At 47.2% G+C, this 22,357-nt stretch overlaps 2 protein-coding genes across 13 annotated transcripts in view; both read left to right on the top strand.

Annotated features, from left to right (window-relative positions):
• The first annotated feature begins 385 nt into the window (after nt 1–385).
• Nucleotides 386–4,789, top strand: LOC122381853 (GTP-binding nuclear protein Ran). Of its 4 annotated transcripts, none has more exons than XM_043366569.1 (4): nt 386–521; nt 2,507–2,771; nt 3,403–3,591; nt 4,081–4,789. In XM_043366569.1, exons 2-4 carry the CDS (start codon nt 2,523–2,525, stop codon nt 4,294–4,296), a joined length of 654 nt encoding a protein of 217 aa, XP_043222504.1. In that variant the 5' UTR covers nt 386–521; nt 2,507–2,522; the 3' UTR covers nt 4,297–4,789. The 4 variants fall into 4 exon arrangements, with proteins under 4 accessions (XP_043222504.1, XP_043222506.1, XP_043222505.1 ...); XM_043366571.1 differs by lacking the exon at nt 386–521 and adding an exon at nt 663–770; XM_043366570.1 differs by lacking the exon at nt 386–521 and adding an exon at nt 769–906.
• A 672-nt stretch (nt 4,790–5,461) lies between these two features.
• LOC122381852 (merlin-like) overlaps nt 5,462–22,357 on the top strand; it is a 58,099-nt gene continuing 41,203 nt past the window's right edge. Inside the window, exons 1-5 of one of the 9 annotated variants that reach the window (XM_043366565.1) lie at nt 5,462–5,724; nt 13,474–13,521; nt 13,836–13,938; nt 14,227–14,356; nt 15,039–15,244. In XM_043366565.1, the coding sequence (XP_043222500.1) occupies nt 13,505–13,521; nt 13,836–13,938; nt 14,227–14,356; nt 15,039–15,244 (456 nt within the window). In that variant the 5' untranslated portion in view covers nt 5,462–5,724; nt 13,474–13,504. Of the gene's footprint in view, nt 5,725–6,375; nt 6,670–11,865; nt 11,984–13,473; nt 13,522–13,835; nt 13,939–14,226; nt 14,357–15,038; nt 15,245–22,357 lie in introns of those variants that run through there. The other 8 variants (XM_043366562.1, XM_043366566.1, XM_043366558.1 and 5 more) reach the window with 8 other exon arrangements.

Here is a 22,357-nt window from a genome sequence, read left to right on the forward strand (position 1 = left end):
CTAATCATGCAAAACCCCTGAATTTGACCTTTGACCTGACCTTGACCCGAAAGTTTACCTCAATCTTAAAATCTTAAGAGTGCTTTGGGAAGGTCTCGTAGAGACCTTTCGAACGCCGCCTCGCGGGGCTCGATACGACCATTGGTTCTCGAGATAACAGGGGGGGGGTCGGATCCGACCCCCCAGGCTGTCGAACCAAAATGTAGGTAGGTAAGCGTTTTTTCAATCTTCAATCCTTACATACAAATTTGCACTCATTTATATGAAAATCTGAAAACACTGAAGTCAGGACACTGAGTAGGCATCACAAACTACGCACTATGTCATCAATCTGGGGAAGTCAAAAATGTTGCGTTCATTCTCCAGTGATTCTCGTGTCGCACAAAAACCGTACTCAAGGTAGACTTCAACGCCAGCCCATAGGTGGCAGGACGTAAGCTCAAAAGCTGCGCTCTTATTGGCCAGACTTGTGTTCGTTAGAAAACGCCATTTTGAGCCGTATCGCCGCGTTGAGGGCTAAGGTTAGTTGCGCATTTCTTCTATTTTTATTATGAATTATTCGTTATTAGCGATATATTCACGGATCATACGAAAGTTTACTGTCTTCTTTATCAGTGTCCAGATTTGCAGCTCAATATTCAGCCTAAACCGGGAGATATTCGGTGCCGAACGTTGCTCTCTGTCGGTCTTGCCACGCCGGCGAACGGGCGCCATTTCGGTCCAGCCGTTACACGTGTTGGCGCCGGGCGCCAATCTTCCTTTGCATTTCTGTGTGTATTGTATATCAATATGTAATGTTTATATTTCAATTTGGTTGATCATATTTTTGTCATTGTTGACTCAACAATGCTGCTTTGACTTGTGCTCATGTCAGTGTAGTCAATGTGGCGTGTGGTCAGCGCCAGTGTGAGTGTGGTCACTGGTCAGTGTGCTGTCAAGTGTGTCTCATGACTGTGATAAGTGATTATTTTCAGGCATACAGCCAGGATTTTGCTCACGGAGGGGCCACAGGTCGCGGCCTAGTGTCGTACCACCTCTCAAAAAGGAAATCCCCTCGCATGCCACTATTTTTGGGGTGTGGTGCAGCTGTTTTTATTTATTTTTACTTATTTACTCTAATTTTATTTTTAGCCTTTAGGGCGAGTCATAGCCCCAGTGGTCCCTGGCTATGTCCCTGCTTAATGTTTACCTATTTAACTTAAGTATTTCTTTGCCTCAAACATGGGGTCTGTTTCTGCTGCTGCTCCAACCTTCTTGTTCTCTAAGCTTTTCTGACCTCTTGTTAAAAAATGTTGCAGTCATTCATCTGAGCTCCTCTCAATCTTATTACCTGCACTGCTTTCCTAAAAGCTCATCCACTGACCAATTTCAGATTTTTTTTTTGATGAGCCAAAGGATCAGACCCATTTATTTGTATTTTGTACCACTGGCTATTGTACCACACGACCCATTAGAAAGCCTTCTTTCCAGAATTTAACAATATTGACTAAATGATTCTGTAAACTGCATGGTAAGCTTGAATTTGCTAAAAACTTAGCAATAGAGAATGATTGGGTTTGAGATAATCCAATTTAGCCCATCACACTGGTAGGTAGCTATAAGCTAACCTTTGTAAATCAATGAAATTTTGCCATGTGGGCCTGTTACACTTACTCTATCACCTGGGCATCCATCTCAATTTAACTTAGCATGTAAAGTGAGCTCCAAGGTTTTGGAAGATTGCACTTTTTAAAAAATTGCAATTATGATCACTTTTCAGACAAGTTTGCAAACCCTGTTTAAAGGAAATATAACCTTGGCATGAGATTTTGAAGAGGAATAGCAGTTTACTAGCTTGAGCTAAGACTAGCACAATTCTGAAGCTTTTACACCTCAACAGTCACCTTACCCAAATATATATTTATTTTAGTTCTGAAATCGTTCCCTTACACTGTACACAGGAATTAGGTGCCTTACAGAAGAATAAAGAATGCAGCCACCTCTGGCAGAGTCCAGTTGTCAGCCAAACAGTATGCAGTTGGTTTTGAATCGTGCAATGTGATTGGTCCACATGTAATAAGCTTCTGCTGCATTGCTGCAAACACTATTTAGCCTCTACATTTAGCCTCTACCTAAGATGGAAAGTAGCTCTTCCCATTTTTTTTTTTTAATATGAATTCCCCATATTCGTTTTGTAGATATTATTTATTTTCTTTTCTGATCATTTCAAGGATTCAAAATAACAAAACTGAGACAGAACATCCTCAGATGCATCACTTTATGTAGGTACATCAATGATATTTTGCAGTTTGGACCCCTGACAAAACAATTTCAGCCACTGTTATTGGATGGAAGTCCTGTCACAAAGTGACTCAGTGACTGATCTGGCAATCCATGTCCGTGATTTGTCATTTGTCCCAGCACACTGAAAAGTTAAAGCTTTCACAGAATCAAAGGACATGGTCGACTACACATTCTGTATGAAAGCTTATTGCATCTGGAGTTATGGGGCATTTTCACTTTTCAGGCAACAGATATCAACCATGGCACAGAATGGAGCTCAGGACATGCCCACTTTCAAGTGTGTTCTTCTGGGTGACGGAGGCACGGGTAAAACTACCTTCGTGAAGCGCCACCTTACTGGTGAATTCGAGAAGAAATACGTGGCCACACTGGGTGTGGAGGTGCACCCGCTGGTGTTCCACACCAACCGCGGCGCCATACGGTTCAACGTCTGGGACACGGCTGGCCAGGAGAAGTTCGGAGGCCTCCGAGATGGATATTATATCCAGGTAGGTTCTATAAGGCTAAAAGGTGTGAAGGGTGATTTTTGCTTCCAAAGGATTTAATGGCAAAGCGATTTCAATGAACAGTCAATACATGTTCATTGTGGCGGTTCAATAGAGCGGTTCCAATGGCTGTTTCAATAATTCAATTCAACCCGTAAATGTTTTTACTTAAATTATGATTATTTTCCTTAAATCGATTGGGATTTGAACAATGCACATTACTGGAGGAGGTATGAACATTACAAGTTCTGTCTAAGTCACGGCATTGATACCGGTTTCATCTACCTAATGAGTCACGGGTAAATGAGCCGTAACACGCCTATTCTCTGTCGGGCACACTCAGCTTTGTTCAGGTTCTTAAATGGTCAGATATCGAACCTTTCGGCTCCGTTTTCATTTAGCGAGTTTTAGTGAGATAAGGTAAACCTACCCTAGCTCGGAAGACAGCTTACTGCTGGTGGATTTTATGTCTTGCTGTTTAGGGACGTGAATGATCAGAAAGCAGCGGCTACCTAGAAGCCTGCTGGTACGATGGCTTTATATGATACATAAGTAGCACTCAACGGTTCTGACCAACTACGAGTTCTGAATGCCCTCCTTACGAACCCACTTCCGTCTCACACTCGCCTTACAGGGTCAGTGTGCCATCTTGATGTTTGACGTCACATCGAGAGCCACGTACAAGAACGTGCCCAACTGGCACCGTGACCTGGTGCGCGTGTGTGAAAACATCCCCATCGTGCTCTGCGGTAACAAGGTCGATATCAAGGACAGGAAGGTCAAGGCCAAGTCGATCGTGTTCCACCGGAAAAAGAACCTCCAGGTTAGTTGGTGCTGCCAATTGAAGGACATTCCAGTCCATTGGCCCGTTCGATTGGCGGTAATTTTACGAGCAGTTGCGGCCGAACGACCCGGTGTGTTAACAGTCTGCCCACTGCCCAGTCACCACCGACATTCATTCCTTATTCGGTAACAGCCGCGGTAGACTCAATTTGATCTGGCGTGCAATGCCTTTGATGGACGGCGCTGTCAAGATGGTTAGTCAATCGCCGTTAATGAAAATGGTCTTGTATCGCTTCAATTCACGATTGCAGTGATTTTCGTTTCGGTAAAAGTTAGATATTTAAGGGTTGAGGCCGACAGGAGCGTTCTGCTGCGTCTGATTGTTTCTGTTGTTTCCTGCGGAGCTCAGTGTAAAGGTGATGAAGCCCAGCTGGATAAAAAATGTTATCAAATTTATTTTCATTGCAAAATGTTTACATTTTATCAGTAGGATGGCGTGATTATTTCTGACGTCATCCCTGTTCCACAGTACTACGACATCTCGGCCAAGTCCAACTACAACTTCGAGAAGCCGTTCCTGTGGCTGGCGCGGAAGCTGATCGGCGACCCGAACCTCGAGTTTGTGGCGATGCCGGCGCTCGAGCCGCCAGAGGTGCAGATGGACCCCAACTGGCAGAAACAGATCGAGAGCGAGCTCAAGGTGGCCACCGAGACGGCGCTGCCCGAGGACGACGAGGACCTGTGAGCACGCCGGCGGACTGAGGGGGAGGGGCGTGCTGTGACCGCCGACCTCGTGGCCTGGGGGGGGGGGGGGGCTGCACCCAGCCGGTGGCTGTGGTGCGGTACTAGGCATCAATGTCTTGGCGACTCGCACGATGCGATGGAAATGCCGACACTTTTTCCTAGTGTGTCACGACTGTCACGAGTAATCTCTCATGGATGTAGGACCGATGGTGATATTTGACGTGTTTTGTCGTTGACGCTGATAGATACTTGAAATCCACTGATTGACAAATGCCACCCGTTTTGTGTCTGAGATCGTTTCTAAAAACCTCGGATCTTTGGTCAGTGCGGGGATGCACGCGCCATTGGTGATTCATCCCATTTTATGTGTGATCGGTATTTAACGATCATTTTTGGATTATGGTGGCAGTGAATGCTTCGCACGGCAAAGCTGGGCGCTGTATGTACCTGTTATCAAACGTTGCGTCTTGGAATAATACATTCGGTGAACTCAATGTCTCAAACGTTTGAGAACAATGAACGATGCATGTTTGTACTTCAGCCCTTCCCATGCTGACAGCTGATGTGCCATGACAAATGTCTTGTCTGTATAGTCTCATATGTACACGTGTCGCAATATTGCAGGGTACTAGAGGCGTTCAGCCGCGTTTTTTTTTTTCCCAGAACGTTGTTCTATAATCTATATACTCTGTCAAGAACAGCTCATGGGGTATGAAAAGGTGACCGTCGGCTCAGATATCTGCTCGAGTCTGGACCTGACGTCGGTCATCGTTCAGAGAACTCAGATGCTCAGGCTTGCATTATTAGCGGTAAAGTATCCCGCTTCGCCTTGAAAATGCAGCGTTCTGCTCACACTGCTAGTGCAATGACATACAATATCCCAGACGCGCATAAAGTTTGACTGGGGACGGTGGTGCCTCTCTTGTCCCTGTTGATGTGTCGTTCGTTCAAGATGTTGAAAGTCGTAGGTTTAAATGATCTGCGACGCCAATTCTACAATAATAGTGTAAATGTCACTGTGGATTTTGGTCATTCAATGTTTTTTTTTCAGTGCTCGGTAAGGCTGTCGGCTGTCATATTTTGGTGGTGGTGTCTTTTAAAGATTTGCGACATTTGGTGCGCAGCTGTTTCGTATTCGATAAATGATTTGTTTACACTTCGGGTGCGAGGTTTTTGCCCTTTGCGTTAGGCGTCGGGTTTTTTTATTATTTAGGACTTTTTCTCCCGACCATTACACCCCACAACAAGGCCCCGCCGGGGGGCTGGAGCCTAGAAGGTCTTATACCTTCTGTCAGTGCGATGAAAGCTTCCCGGCTCCATTACACTGACACCAGCTCACAAGTGTTCATGTCTATTATGTATTGTTAATAAAAGTCATTCCCACTGTTGTGTTTGCGACTCCAGACATCTCGGCTCTTTGGCTATACACGTAAGTACCTCCCTTAGCTTTGATTCCACATTAAGATAGGATCCCACGTTGTTTTTGCTACCGGGTTCACATAAACCGGTTTAAAGGAAATAGTTCACTTTTTAACATGGGTTTTGAACTGGAATAGCAGTTCTGTAGCTTGGGCTGAGACGAGCATAAATCAGGAGCTTTTACAGCCCAACGATCACCCTAGGCAAAGATATTCTATTTCTCGTCCCGAAAAAGGTGTCTTGCGTTGAGGATGTGTGCCTTGCATATATTTCCATCCAGTATGAAAAGAGCATGGGTCCCGAAAATTATTCAGAAACTAGAGAAATTATCTACGAGAACTCTAAAGAAATTCTCGTACTGATCAATTAGGACATTCAGGGGAACATTATCAGATCGAGCAGATCGCCCAAATGCCGGTGGCTGCGATAATTTCTCTGTTTCTGAAGAATTTTCGGGACCCATGCTCTTTTCATACTGGATCGCGTGTGCCTTACAGAAACTGAAAAGTTCTTCCTATATCAAAATATAGAAAATAATCTTTTGTTATAAAAAGGTTTTATTTTCTTTGCTGATTATTTTGAACATAAAAAATCATAAATCCGTTGCAAAAAAAATAATTTCGTGAAAGTGAACTATTTCCTTTAACGTAAGACTTGCTGCCCGGCGAAAGTTGCCGGAGTAACTGCCCCATGCTCGGGTATGGCACTAGGCCGACCGAGCAAAAAAAAAAAAAAAAAAAAAAATTTACACTTCGTGGAAAATGAAAACCGTTGAATTGCGCTTTGTTGTGTTTCAGTTTAGCGCTATATTGATATGTTAGCGCTTCTTCGGAGGCTCTCCGCTTCCCTGTTTTTAATTTATTTTAAAAAGGTCCAGTGTCGTCTAACGATAATATTTGCTTCACATAAATTGGAGTAACTTGAACTGCAATCGAAGAGCGGGTACGCCAGACAGGCAAGAACAAGGCTATATAAACCAGGTAGAACGTTCCCGACGAAAAAGGGCTCTCTCTATCGCCTGGATAAAAATAGGCCCCGCCCATCCCAATCAGCTGCTGCATGACGAGTTGATGACGACAACCACTACTTACCAGCAACCAATCTAGGGATAGCGTACGTGACAGTAATGGTGCAGCGGTTGCAAAATATTACATTGTTATTAAAACGGTTTTTGCTTGCTTTTAGGGCCTTGTTAGATGAGGATGAGGTTAGATTAGATGAGGTGTTGATGAAGGCAGGTATTTTTTTAAAATATTTTTTTTACAATTTTTTGCCCTTGTTTTACTTAATAGCTGAACCCGGGACCACCTGAAGTCTAAACCTTATTTTATATAACATGTCAATGCTGATGCTGTCTTGAAATGTGAAATTTAGACAATGGTAATAGGAATAATGAATAGCAATTTCACCAACAACATTTTAATCTCTAGGAAGTGCAATTAAAATTAAAATCACTGTCTGCCACACTGCTCCATCCTGGTCATGCAACCAACGTTCATGGGTGGTGTTTCACGGCAGAGCACGCACTGCAGTGCGCTGCGTGTGTCAGAGCATTGGGTTTCCATGGCAGTGTCAACAAACTTCACTGTGACGCTAAGCTATGACAGCATCCCAGAACGCTAGCACGCTGCGGTACCAGCACCAGCAGCATGCTAGCAGTATTTGAACTCAAACCTCTGTTCTTGGTACGGTTTTTCAGAACCTCTCACTCTGTTCCAAACGCGATTGATCATAAACTAAGAGATCACATGCAACGTCATTTGAGTGATGCTATGGTATGCCGTAGCTATCAGTGCACACAGTGTCTGGATGGTGAAACAGGGCCATTATTAATCACATTTGCTTTGCTTTGTTTCAGCATAAACCTGTCTGCACATGGGAGGAGCGCAACAAAAGCCCATCAAGTTCATGCATGGCAGTGGATCTCAACAGGAGAAAACCAGAAAGAACATGGATGCTTGTAGATTGCAGTTGTACACTGCTGTTATCACCTGATGTGCGTGGCTGGCATTGCTCCTGGCAAGAACCACCTGCAAGTGATGAGATGGTGCCTCAGTCGTTGAGTGTGCTGCAGTGTGAGAGGCGCCCTGATCTCTACTTTGTGATGGGTTTCCATTGGAGGTTCAACTGAGAAGTGAGAACTGACTGTGACCATGCTTGAGCATGCCAGTGGAGCTTTACATGCTTAGGGCAGCTTTTGAACAGATGCTGACCATGGCATGTCCCATCCAGTTATCACGTGCACAGAATGGTGGGGGGGAGGGCAACTCTGGGCTCTTGAGTCAGCCCTGCTGCACAGGGGGTACAGATGGCCGCTTACGTTTGGTGTGTCCTGCACTGCATTATCAAGCCCAGTCTGCGCCACAGGCAATGGGTCGGGCTGCACTATATTAAAGGCAGACTATCTTGCAAAGGAGGCTGGCATCCTCTCCCATAATGACACACCAATTGGCAATCATCGCTGCGATGATCACGAGGGTGTCCGCTTATCTAACATGGTGAGGTGGAGAGCCAGTTCAAGCTGGCCTGAGGGATGGTTTTACTTCATCTGAGGCCCCCTTTCCCCGCCTGCCAGGTCCGGTCAAACGACCGCTTCACAGTGAACGACTTGCAGTGGATGCCGTCCCACAGCGCAACGAGCTCGCCGACCAGAGGCGGCGGCCAAGAGGCGGCCGCGCTCCCCCAGTCGACGGTCCCGGTGGACGTCGGCAACGCCCACCGCGCGACCATCAGATCGGCTCGCGACAGCGCCGTCGCCGACTGACCGCATGACTGGTATCTGTTCTTGATGTGGGACCGACTGCCACCGCCGGTCGCGGAAGGGCATCGCTCATCGGCCATCGACGTCCGCCAGCTTCGCGTGGGTCACTGTTCGGGCTGCCACCAATACACCGAATCGGATGGAACCCTGTCGGCGAATGCCGGCGGTGCCCCGACATCGACTGCGCGGCGGCCAGTGCATCGCGTGCCGGGAGGAGGCTGGCACCCCCGATCGGTCATTGGTCACAAACCGTGTCCTAGCTCATGACTGCATCCAGCGCAGCTCTGTGAGATGTTCTGCAGCTGCTGCAGTCTGCCGCGTGTGTTGAAAGAAGAATGAACATGAGAAAACCTCAAAACTTTATGCCTATTCGTAATTGACCAGTATTGGAATAAGTTTGGATTTTGAGAATGTGTGTCCCTGTGCGGAAAGGCATGCTTTACGGTGTACCATCTCAATGTCAAATCCCGGCTGCGCTGTGCGGATTTGTGCGGCTGCTGACAGGCCACCTGGGTGCCAACGTATGTGCGAATCCGCGAATACGTTGTGTTTCGTCAGTCAGTATCGTTCTGAAAATATTGACTGCAATAGGCAATAGGCTATATAGCGTATGACGGTTCAGCCCAGCAGTAATAACTGACCATTGATTGGGCGAATTTTGTGTGGTGGTTCGCATAATACATAACCTAAAGAGTGTTTTGCCGGAATCGTTTAGTAGCAGAACTGACCGGAATATAAGTAGAATGCAACGGTTTGAATCGTTAATTTGTTGAAACGATTGTTCTCTGAGACCACTGTGTAACTTTTGACCTGAGAATCACCAATTATAACGACAATGGGGAAGCAGTAGGCACTGTAGAGTGTAGGCAACACTATATAGTTGGCACACTTACGGAAGCACACGACTTACGCAGTGGACATCTGCATCATGCATGTTAAGGTTTACTGGGAAGAGTGAGAAATTAGTCAGAATATAACTGACTAAGGAAAATAGGCGATATTTCCTATTGAGCTGGGGCGGAGAGGGGGAGGGGACGTGTGGTCAGCTATGCCAATAATTCATTCTCTTTATGCAGCTGTGTAAAAGGGCGTCCGTTTTTGGGTGAGACCTTCCCCATCGGCCATTTCCAAGTTAAATCGTGGTGGAGAGTCTGGAGACCTCAGCCTCGGTAGTCGGTACCCTGCGCGCTGCGCCACCCTGCGAAACATAAAGCAGCAGTCCTGACATCTACAGGCGTGACTTTTCATGAAAGCGCGGATGTGTTCGCGCTTATGCGAAGAAAATTCTTCCGAGTATGGTTGATAATGAGATTAATTGTTGTCATTTATTTATTAATTCATTGGCAAAAGTACCCTAATAAATCGGTTAAGTAGCTTGAACTGTATCGTATTTCCTTGGGAAAAAATGACGAACTCATCCTAAGACATCCAGATTATTGGATGCGTTCGTCAGTTGTAAGTAGTTCAAGTTTTTGGGAAAATTTGCTTGTGGAAAATCATAATATTTCAAAAATATGCCTATTTTTGAATCATTTATGCATTTATCTGCATTGAAAAATGATTGTAAAGCAAAAGTGCAAAAGATTATTGTCAACTTATTTTCTCAAATCACGATTTACGAACGCACAAAACTCCAGCTTTTAATTTAGTGCGTGTACGAATTGCGGTCAAGAAAAAAGATTTGAACTGTCTATATTCCTCTTAAAACAATGAAGGATGAATGCGGAAAACGCTGTTTTGAACAATTGTATATTTATTTTTTCTTAATTAAGCAAAAGTACAAAATTTTCAACTATTATTACATTTGCTCTCACAAAACCCATCACTTTTTAGCATGACGTCATGTCAGCCAAATTTACTAGCGCCATCTCTGGAGAGCATCTTTCGAAACCTCCAGACGATAGAGAGAGCCCGAAAAAGTGGTGACAAGCGATAATTAGTAGCCGCGACCCTCACTTGTTCAAAACTATATCCGCAAGCAGCATTTACAGGCTAGCGGAAATCGACCAATCGGCGTTCGGCAATACTCGACGCTGATTGGCCCGATGCTCGTGACGAAATTGCGGGGGACTGTAGCTATTCCCCTATGGCGTTTAATAGACTTACGGCTTTTGAAGGGGATTTATACCAGTTTTTGTTGGGTTTGAGGCCATTTTTGAGCTTGGATATTCTTTCTGTGACTTTTGACTGTGTAATAACGACATTTAATCATGACATTCTATATACTACCGGTGTCACATCGGCCAAAAAGACCGTAAGTACATGGGATAGACGGACCACTGCTGATGGGGCCACACATGTCGGCGTGTGGTCATCGGAGGTCCGTGAGGGTTCGACATAGACCCTTCATGGGTCGGTATAGGCCCGGTGGGTCCAGTGTGCAAGCCTATCGGGGGCCGGTGCTGACCCAACAGGGCCCAGTGGCATATAATGTGAGGCTGTCTAGGCCGACGTTGAGGGCTCATGGGGGCCATATAGGACCAATAGGGACCACATCAGTCAATCAGGGGCCATTTAGGCCAATAAAGGCACTTCAGGGGACTTGAAAAGGTCATTCAAGAGCTGTGGTGGGCCCATGAGGGGACGGCATTGGTCCAGCAGGTGCAGTCAGGGGATGTGCCCGATGTTGTACGGGTATCTCAGTGGCCCATTTGGGCATATCAGTGACCAATTTGGACCCAGCAGAGGGCTTTGTAGACCTATCAGGGGCTGGTGATGGTTCATCAGGGGCCAGCGTTAGTCCATCGGGGCACGGCATATGCCCATCAGAGGTAATTGCGAGCCCACGCTGAACAATGATGGCCCTTCAACGGCCCCTAATGGATCTACATTGACCCATGGGCCATGATGTGTCATGTATGCCCCTATGACAGGCCTACTCAGACCCCTGATGGACATTCCCGGCCTCTGATGACCCTATACTGAATGCTAAAGGGGCTCTAAGTTTCTCCAATAACCCTTCGTCAACCCATTATTACCATACGCTGGCACTAGGGGCCCCACATCAGCCGCAGGGCAGTCCGTGCCATGACAGCATGTCTTTTCGGCCGATATTACATCGGTAATATTTATTAAAATCATGATTTTATGGTGTCATTATATAGCTAACAGTCATAAGAAATATATTTCAACTCGAAAACAGCTCCAAACAGCATATAATTTTAAAGAAACTCCTCCGAAATCCAAAAGCCTATTCGGGTCCATAGAGAATAACTGCGGTCCCCCGCAATTTCGTCACGAGCGTCGGACCAATCAGCGTCGAGTACTGCCGAGCGCTGATTGGTGAATTTTCCGCTAGCGTGTAAGTACTGCTCGCGGAACAAGAGTTCGTCGACAATCCTCCACAAACGTCTGTCACCATTTTTCGTAATGCTAAACAGCCGGAGCGTACCCCCCTGGGCAAGAAGGGTCCAAGCAAGGGTCACCTCACATCACACTGACCTTCCGTTGCACTGACCTGACACGGTGCATGCAGTGGGATGATGGCACACCAGCTCAAGCGAAATAGGTATCCCGGTCTTACTTTTGGGATATTGCACTTATATTGCTATATATTTGTTTAATTTTAGTACTGTCATTTGTAAATTGTATATCAAACAAAAGCTGTGTTGCTGCTCTAAGATTCAGATGTGCACATTACCGATCAAGTCTATATCAACCAGACGGAGTGTTCTAGGCCTTGAACACTCCTATGTTTGAGCGTTCGCATAAGTTTTTTATTTCCACAAAAACCCAATACATCAATATGCTTAGTGCACTGTAACTGTAGCACCATGCTGTGAAATGAGGCCAGAGCCACAAATATTGGTGGATCACATCACTCAGTGTGTTCGAGGCTGGCGGGAGCCAGCGAGGGCAGGGCAGTAGAGCAGCACGCACTCTGGCACATTAAAGAATATCAGTCTGAATCTTTTGAATGGAAGGATTCACCAAGACAGGGTCCCCGCAGCCCGCAAAGTGAAGATTGTTGCGTTGACGGTTGACCCTGCCCTCCACCCTCCGATCGTGCAATGCCGGTTCTATGGTAGAATTTGGAGTTCAAAGTTCAATGTGCGCACACAGCTGCACATGGCCGGTCCCCTCGCTGACTTCGCCTGGCTACGGCCTACTGCCGACCACAACCATACCTGTCAGGAGCCGCGCTCGTCGCGCTTCGAACCCGGACAGTTATAACCGGGAACGCGTGCTCTCACCACGCAGAGACCAACGCTCTACCCACTGAGCTACGAAACAGGCCCAGTGTTGGAGGCTGGCGACGACATCAGCCTCTTCTCGCACACGGTGCAGAGCACCGCGGGGCACCGCTTGTCCGGGCATTACTAGCACGCCGTGGAGGGGATACGGCTGATTCGGTGCACGCACTGGAGCGAGCGGCCCCAGTGACCCACCCTCATCTGGTGCACCGAAATGGCGTCCTCTCGGTCCTCCCCGGGGATATTTAGGGCCTTGGGGAGTGGCAGCGTGCTCCCTAAGAGTGGCTTAAATAGTGACTCGGACCAGTTGTCGCGTCATTGATGCGAGACCGCACAATGAACCGCCCTGGTCAGCGAGCAGGCGTTTGAGGGCAGGGTGGCCGCTTGTTTCGCCAGGTCGTCCGCGCTCTCATTTCCTTCGATACCGTAGTGGGCAGGAACCCACTGCGGTATTACTTAACGACGCTCAGCGATGTTCAAAAAGGTCTTCCATACCTATCTCCACACCAAGTCTTGGTAGATTGTTGAAAGCTGGCTCCAGTCCATTTCAAGTTGTTGTGATGTACCAATCCAGAAAGATAATATAATCATAACAAATATTTTGTGAGGCTAAGACCTACCAGACTCTTTTCATGGCTGTGACTGCACAGGCCAGTAAGATTAAACCAATATTACCAGTTAAAGGTCAGTAAGTGTAGGACCTTTAAATGCCTTGGTATTATAAATCCAAACAATGTTTTCAAATCACTGCAGCTGTCTGCTGTGATGTTCCTAAGCTTATTATATTGATCCTCAACCTTTTCAGGCTAACAAATAAGATAAGGTTGTGAAGCAAGATGTTTTCAAATTCAAGGTAAGTATTTTTTTTTTTTTTTTGAAATGATGTCATACTGTTTCTTAAGCTAGAATTCAAGGTGTTTTTCATTCACAGGTGTTCAATCTAATTGCTTAATTCAAGCTAATGAGCTAAGCCTCAATTCAGTCTCAGCTCAGCAGTTATTTCATAGTTAAGGGATAAACCAAGTTAATTGTATGATTTTCCAGTCACTTGCTAGGGTACCTATCCAGAATGCATTTCCAGAATGAGAAGAGCTGTGCTACTTGGCATTGCCAGTAGCATCACCAGTGAGTGCATTATACCAATATAACTTCATGGTGTTTATGCAGGTCACACTCACTGGTATCAAAAATGAGATTTGGAAAGAAGAAAAAGAAGTCACTGCCAGTGAAAGTGACCACAATGGATGCAGAGTTGGAGTTTCATGTAGAGGTAAGAAGAGCTAATTAAAAAGCAACCAATGCTTTGGCTAAGACCAGTCTATCCAAATCCTTCCTAATCTAACCTGCTGTCGTATATGTAAAGCAGCTTATTTGGTAGTTTGTTATCAATATTTAAGAGTCATCAATGGAAACCTTATCATCCCATGTGCTTACAATTGCACAAGTAACATACTGCCTACCTGCGCACGACAAGCAGTTATGCACCAACCATCATAACGCATTATTCGTATAGATTTTATCACACAGTGTGCCTATGTGTTGTGCCGTGTTTTGTCAGCGGGGTGCCACCGGACGGACGCTGTTCGACCTGGTGTGCCGCACGATCGGACTGCGGGAGACGTGGTTCTTCGGACTCCAGTACCAGGACACCAAGGGCTGCCCCTCCTGGCTGAAAATGGACCGAAAAGGTAGGCGGACCAACTCGTGTGCCCCACATTGTGACAGCACTGTGTATCTCGTACGGTTTGTGCCCGCGTCCCCTACTTTTCTCAGCATCACTGCCATGCGACTGTTGGGGTGCTCATGGAAAATGAATTATCCCACAGCAGATTAGTGATGTCAATTACGGAAAATCGGAATACCGATACCAAGCCAAATACCAACCAAAACCACGGGAAAATACCGAAACCAAACCAACTTGGGAAACTGAGGGAAATACCAACTTTTTACCGATTTCTTAGCCTCTTATACATTAGTGAGGGCTTATGATACCAACAAAATACCAAACACATTACGATTGAAATACCAAATACCAAGTTGGTATCGGTTTGGTATCGGTATACCAAGAAGTTGGTATCCGATTGAAATCTCTACAGCAGATCATCCCACATGTGTCTAGTTCTATTGCCATCTTCCCAGTCTCAACATTGTTCGTCCACGATACATCTTACCAGTCTCCCCATCGTCAAGTCCTGTCTGGACTTAACCACCCTGCCCACCTACAAATCGGTCTCTTCAATGTTCGCTCATGTTCCTCACGTCAGTCTCACTACATTTTATTGTTTGACTACTATCCGTGTACCCAGCCTCTCCGGCGAGTGTCCTGTCCGTCGCGTCAGTCTCCCATTGTGTGTGTCTGTGGTCGCGCAGTGCTGCACCAGGACGTGCAGCGCGACAACCCGCTCTCGCTCGTGCTGCTCGTCAAGTTCTACCCGGAGGATGTGGGCGAGGAACTGGTGCAGGAGATCACGCAGCATCTGTTCTTCCTGCAAGTGAAACAGGCCATCCTCAACATGGACATCTACTGCCCGTCGGAAGTCAGTGTGCTGCTGGCCTCGTACGCCGTTCAGGCCAAGGTAAGACCCGGGACGGCCTGGTCTGTGCCAGGCGGGTCACTCCCGTCGCCGTCCGCTCGGTTAGACCCGGCTCGATGCGCGCAATTGTTCTTGCTCGGCTACACAGCCGGACTATTTGGAATACGTAGCCGGACTGTTTGGAATAAGACAGGAGCCCGTTGTTTTGTCTTTATAACAATCTTTTTCATGACATGGACAGATGGCTGAAACCAAGCTAAGCGATGTATCAATGGAGGTGGCAGGTTCGTCCTAGATCTCCAACAAAACATTTAATCACCGGTTTTGCGACACGGCTATTATTGAAGGCTTCTGCTTAGAGTCGGATCCTGGTTGCATTCAACGTTTCGAACTAAATTAAATATCTTTATGGGCATTCCCCATCGCACCCACGTGTCGGTATGCTTACGACGAACAACATAGGCTTATTCAGACGCAAACTGAGCGTCTAAGGTGTTTAGCCAGAATTGTTCAGTCGACGAAACATCGAGCCGGATCCTACGTGCTAAATGCGCTGATGTTTTTCAAGACTTGGTCGACATTTGAAAAAAAATAGACAAAAGATTATTGCTCTGAATAAGCTCTGAATAGTGTGTAGGATCGGCATTGAATGACCTGAACATGCCACACATTCTTCGAGTGTCGGCACTTATTTGGACCAGCATTGGTGGGAAAGCTGCGACGCTTTACCCCGCCGCGGCGTGTTTTCATGTAGACATGGCTCTTGCCTCTTGGCCTGAAGTTTTGCCTAAACCCTCGCCCGGCCAGGGAGACGATGTAACCCTCCCCTAAGGTATTTCACGGAATGAGGGAGAAGGATGCTCAAAGCTCGCCGATTTTTATAGTGTAATTATTCTTTTTCAAATGTCGTTGACCTGAGGTCTCGTATAGTTAGCCATATAGAAAGAATTTCAGATGGGTCCGATTGTGAAAATATTGGAGATGAAAACATTGGAACGATATACTTTTTCATTAATTATCGTTATCGTGCTGCTCTACCTCAGTTAATACCAACAAGTTACCAAGTTTAATTTGTGCAATTACGCAATGGTTTGGTCAGCGTAAGTCCGCTGTAGTGAACCAACTTTTTTGGCTAATACATTGGTGCAGAGTAAGTAGACCTTTCGTAGGAGAGAATCGCCAGAGGGTGTTGTCGTATGACGTATCAAGCACCCTGGCTGACCTCGTTATGAAAAAGGACCCGTCTGAGCGAGGATTAAGCTGCACATTGGGATTTTGAAGGCTCCCGTCTTAGGCTGTCTTGAACGCCATCGGGTCGTAGTCTAGCTTCATTTACTTCAACTAGGATCTATTCTTATCAATAGCTCGATACCGATATGAATCAGTGGCTTGGAGTTTAATCAAATCAGTATTCAAGTGGACACAATCTCATCTAGGCCTGACATAAAACCTGATCAGAAGTCCAGCAATGCCTGTTTCCTCAACAGTCTTTCGAATAGATAATGACTTTGTGCGTTATTAAAACTTCACAAAAAGTTTGTCTACGCTGGCTCCCACAGGTCGATCGTAATTGCTTGACGAACCCGTTCATCTGTTATCAAACTTCTCGATAAGAGGCGGTAAAACATGTTGGTTAGAATTGGCGACAGTAAAGCTCCTTGTGCTACTCCTCAGCTTGTGCCAACTAATTCCCGCAGAACTCCCGCTGGAGCGAAGTTGTGCTATCTAGTGACCTTGCCAATAGCTTGCCAATAGGCCAGGATGTCCACTGCCCATTTGCTCCGAGACAGATAATTCCTTCCTCATAGCACCATGTTCCAATACCGTGACCAGAGACCAGTCGCTTTCCCGACCCCACTGCTAGAGCAGCTCGTAGCGGGCAGCAACAACCACAGCTAATCACTCAGTATTAATAGAAATAACTCGCTTAGCGTCTCTGTGGCGCATTGTTTTTTTTTGCGTGTTTTTATCGGGTCTGTAACTGATTTTGTGTCGTTTTTTTCGGCTCATACCTCATGTGGCTGTGTCAGGGTCGGCCGGCCGGTCGTTCATCAAGCGCCGCTGTTGCGGGCGCGCGGCGGCTGACCACGGCTGTAGTGGCTGCCCCCGCGCCGGGACGCACCGGGCCGAGCGCCGGCACTTCTCCGCTGATTGGCGGCCGGCCGAGCGGGCCGGAGACTGCCACGGCGGCCTCCGGACGGTTAATGTTTGATGCAGGTTTGATGCTGCCGCCAGCGCACGACCGACTCGAGAAGCCCGTCGATCGGCCGAATCGACGGCACCGGCGTAATCGACGCTGGTCGAAAAAGCAGCCGGTGACATTGGCTTTAGACTGACCTGGCGGGCGGTGGTACACGCCGCTTGGACTGGCTGTCCAGTGTCCAGTGGCCCAAAGCCAGACATGTGCATGGATCCGAGTGATGGATCTATGATCTCAGTGGATCTCAAGGCAAATTGCAGACTCGGATCTATGATCCCACCGAATCCGGCGTGAAAAACTTATCCTGGATATATGATCTCACAGGATCTGACGATAAACCAAGAACATGGATCTATGATCTGAGTGGATCCCACCATGCACATTTGAAACCAGGTTTTCAAGTGTTTCTATGTCAATAAGTGCCATAAAACTATGGATTATGACGTGCTATCACATAAAATCACTAAATAAGAACGTTTGTGAGTTGCAACGAGTGATCTTTTGGGATTTCAGTGTTGACCAAAAATAAATGAGGATCTATGATGCCACTGGATCTCAAGCAAAAATACTAGACGCGGAACTATGATCCCTACGGATCTCTCGATAAATTAAAAAGCTAGATCTATGATCCCGACGGATCCGAGATCAGGATCCGTGGGATCAAATCCCAGATCCATTTTCTCGGATCCATGCACATGTCTGCCCAAAGCTACTAACGGGGATGGGGACGAGTGGGCTGCTACCGTCGGCTGGGCCGGTAGGGGATGCACGGACATCGCTCTGTGCAGTCAGGAGAGGAATCCACTGCGAGCTAGTCGTGATAGTGCGACGTAGAGTCTCAACGTTTTCATTGAGGCTTATATGATATGCTATTTTATTACCTGGGCCTGGGGTGTAAATGATTGAATTAGTTTGTACTAGATAAGTACTCTGACATGTGGCACGTGATCTATGGCGCATGTTGAGCAGGATTAAGGGGCATTTTACTGCTAGCTGAGAACACACAATTTAAACTGCGAGCTGCTGCAGCCTGCAGGGCTCTGATGGGACCAGAATTCTGTGAACTGATGTGGATGATGAGTGGGGCCGAGGCTGCTAACTGCGGTGGTGGTCTGGGGCGGCCGATGAGCTGGGGCTGGGAGACGGGTGTTCAGCTCATGTGTTTTCGTCACCGCATCGGCTCGCCCTAGCTTCCTGCGGAGAAAGGTCAACGGAACTCAGGAGAGATAGACAATCATGTCAAGAGTTGCACTCTGAATTCATTGCACTCTCGAGGTGTTCAGCGGACTTGACAGTGCGATTACACGCCTACGCCGACTTGCTAAACACGTCGTTAGATGAATTGATGCTTGCAGGATGTGTGTGGGATATGTAAGGAGAAAGTTAAGCTCGAATCATCTACCAGTTTTAACCGCTGGACCTTTTTACTGCAAAGAGCCATTTATACAAACCTGGGAACTCCCGGCAACTCTTGAATGACAGAGCTCGGTAATTGCTTTTCAGAGGGTCTTCTCCGTACTCCGCTCATGCGATTAAATGTAGAACCAGATCGCTGTCATCATGCGCGTCTGGGTTATGATCCCTCGTTTTTCCCCGCCGTGTCACCCTAGTGCCACCGGCGACAGGGGGTGGGTGATTGTGCCATCGGGGTCGACGGAGCTGATCGACGCCGGTCCCCGGTCATCGTCCCACGCGAGATAGCATGCCACGGGCGCCTGGTTCCCATAGCAACGAGGGAGTAGCAGCTTGTGTTGTTGGGAGATACCGTGCTCTGTTGGAATGTCGACTACAGCAGGAGTGACTTGTGAGGGACTTCGCCCCGATCTCTGCCGATAGTACGTCGATATGACCGCGTCATGTGAACACTGTGGTAGTTTCCCGCCCGGTGGCATGGGTTCTGCCGGCGCCATGTGGGCGGCTCCTGATGTGCTCCTGTGCTAGTCGGTCATGGCTTTACCCACCGTTTACCGGTTATCGAGATAGCTACCACAGAGCCCCCTGCCGTAGCGAGTGTTCCACATGCAGTGTCGGTACTGTCATACTGTCATACATTTAGGCTGAACAAAATTCAGAAGGTTAGAGGTGACGGAGAGGAGAGGTGACATTTGTGAAAGAGAGCGAAATCTTTTGCCCTGCCTGGGACCAGAAAAGTCCATATTTCCAACACTGCGGCGGGCCACATGAGGTCACATTGGTGGATAATGTGGCTTCAGCTTGACGACACAAGTTTTGGGATTGAGACGAGTGTCTACTGGGCACTGTTTGTGATTCACTCTGATGAGTGTGCTCACTGAATGACGCTACCGAAGCGACGGGATGGTTCCTCTCTGGGATGACAATGATATATATTTAGTGGTCGCACAAAGTGCTACTCTTTCGAGACGAGTTGTTCCACATGAACATTTCCTTTTATCTTAGCTAGCCATGCAGCTGCCGATGTTTTTTCTTCGGTGACATTTGCGGAGAGTGGCTAATGTCGTTGGGCCAGCGAGCTCGGCTCGTCGCCGTCTGGCTCCCTGTCCACTTTCCGGGCTGAGCGGCCACCAGGCACTAACCGTCAGCCCACATCAGTGAGGGCCGGCTCTTTACGGCCGGGGGCGGACCGACTGGGACGATTGGCGGTGGGAGTTGGGACGGGGCGGGTCATATCAGCCGTCTGTCGTCTGTCGGAGGGAGATTAGGGGACACATGGAGCTCGGCTGTGTACGGCTGCCGCCTGTAAACCGCAGGACAGCATTGGAACGCGAACTGAAGCCTGGCGCTGAGACGGACGGGTGGCGTGAGGGGTACTGGTGGTGGGCACCTATCCATGCTTCTATCCTCAGGATACTGAAATCCTTCTCCTCCACGCCGCAACCCCCCTCCGGGCTGGACAGGCAACTTTATCTCATGCGGGCTGCTCCCTTGGAGCGGCACCGCTGCTCCTGAGGGAGCGCACCCCGTAGCCGGGTGCAGTGAGTGCCTTGGGGCTGGGTGGCCTGTCCTCTGGACGGGCTCAGCCCCGGCGACTCACTAGGGTGCCTGCCCAGACCAATGTCTCCCCCTAATTCCTATCATCCTTCCGGCTCTGCAATGGTCTTGTCGACCGAAAGGGCCTAACCCAACAAAACAAACAAACTGGTGGTGGGGACCGGGATATTGAACTGAAAGCTGCGCTGACTTGCATGTCCGAAGGCCGTGTATGCCGGGTGTTATGCACCGGCAATGGCGTGAGCGGCAATCATGATATAAGCTCAGTGCTAACTATGTCCACTCGGCACTCGCTGCTTTCGATTTTTAGCTTGTCAGAGGAAAAAAGCGGAGGATAAATTTACGGAAAATTCGTCAATTTTTGGTGATCGGTTGCACTTTCTGACCATGTGGAGTTTGTTTTTGAAACCTGGAATGCAAGGCTAAAATTTGCCGTCATAATTGTAGCTACAGGGTGTCTCAAAAGTTCGTTCACAGGTACCAGCCATGCTTTTTTTGTCAATAATTCTGAATCAACAATTAATTAACGGTCGAAATTTTGCATGGGCATTCGTAAGAACCTTCCTCAAGCAGTCTCATCGTTTTCAAGCGCATTCGACCCTTCATGAGCTCACAAAAAGGGTTCATCTCTGACCATGGGTCAGGCATGAAAATAGAGGTCGCAAAATCGGGTCGGCTGAGAAACTCTCTATTTCAGGAGTAATGGGAATGGTTAAGTCGGAAATGACCCATGGCAAACTGTCGGCGAGGATGAGTACAACATGATGATCATCTGATAAAAACGGTGGCTAAAATTTTTGAAGGACAAAACCATGCGAGACTAACAGCGTTTTGAACGACCCTCGTACGGCAGCAGACTCGTGCTCCGGAAAGCAGCTTAAAATGAAGTCATAACTATTGAAAACTGACAAGAAGCTCACAGACAGAGGTTACCCAGTTTCAAAAATTGCAGGTCATCGTAAAATAAAGACAAAGTATCATTTTAAATTGTTTATTATATCTATAACGCTAAATTTTGGGGGAAAATAACACGAAAATCGTCAATGCCAAGGACAACTGACCCTCCAAAAGTGTAAATTAATGTAAATTTTTATCTTACGAAGTTTCAAGAGGCAGATCTGGAGCGAACAGCTTTCTTTTAGACACAAAATCCCGACAAAACCGCACGATGGACAGGTTTTGGCCGTTTACAAAGCAGAACCTCTCCTGAGGAAAACACTCCGCAACCCAGTGAAGATCTTGTCATGGGGCGTTTGGGATTTGCAAAATTTGCACAACGTGTCTAAGAAACAGATGGCCGACACATTCTTCTACGATATGCTGCGAAAAATTTGCCCCTGGCACTTCCCATTTGTTCAGGAATGGGGTTGTTTTGAAAAGGAAAATGGTGCTTGGGAGGTCGGCGCCAGTCATTCATGAAGGAGTTAGCGCCAGAGAAGACCTACAAAATACTCACGGATGGTGTCGATGCAAGCTGACGGCTTTCAGGGAGAAGCGGATGTTGCCGGGGAGCTCGTCAAACCTAAATCCGACGCAGAAACTGCAGGGGATTCCCCTACAAGAGCTTGAAAGCTGGTAACCTTCTATCAGCCTCCGGCAGCTGACGGAGCGACGAAAATCGGTATGGACAAATATTTTTGGAGATACAGCAAATAGTTTGATTTCCAACCTTCCGAATCAGTTGTCAAAGCATGCATATTTGTCTAGTGTGCACACAGACACCAAAACCTTAGATTTTTGGCCGGTTCTTATATGCTTTATGGGCATGGGAAATGTGTGAACGAACTTTTGAGACACCCTGTACACGAATGATGCTTGATGCTATTCAGTACGGGGTATTTACAGGAAGCCCAATGGGTATGCTTTCTTTTCGACAATGATTTTATTGAAAGTTTCCACCATTATATGTTAAGATTTCGTACGCTCCCATGTAGTTGAACGAGTTATTGGTGTTCTGTAATCTGTATATCTCGCCTTGACGCATT

Source organism: Amphibalanus amphitrite, unplaced genomic scaffold (assembly GCF_019059575.1).
Source record: "Amphibalanus amphitrite isolate SeventyFive unplaced genomic scaffold, NRLGWU_Aamphi_draft 000129F_arrow, whole genome shotgun sequence".
Classification (NCBI taxonomy): Eukaryota; Metazoa; Arthropoda; class Thecostraca; order Balanomorpha; family Balanidae; genus Amphibalanus; species Amphibalanus amphitrite.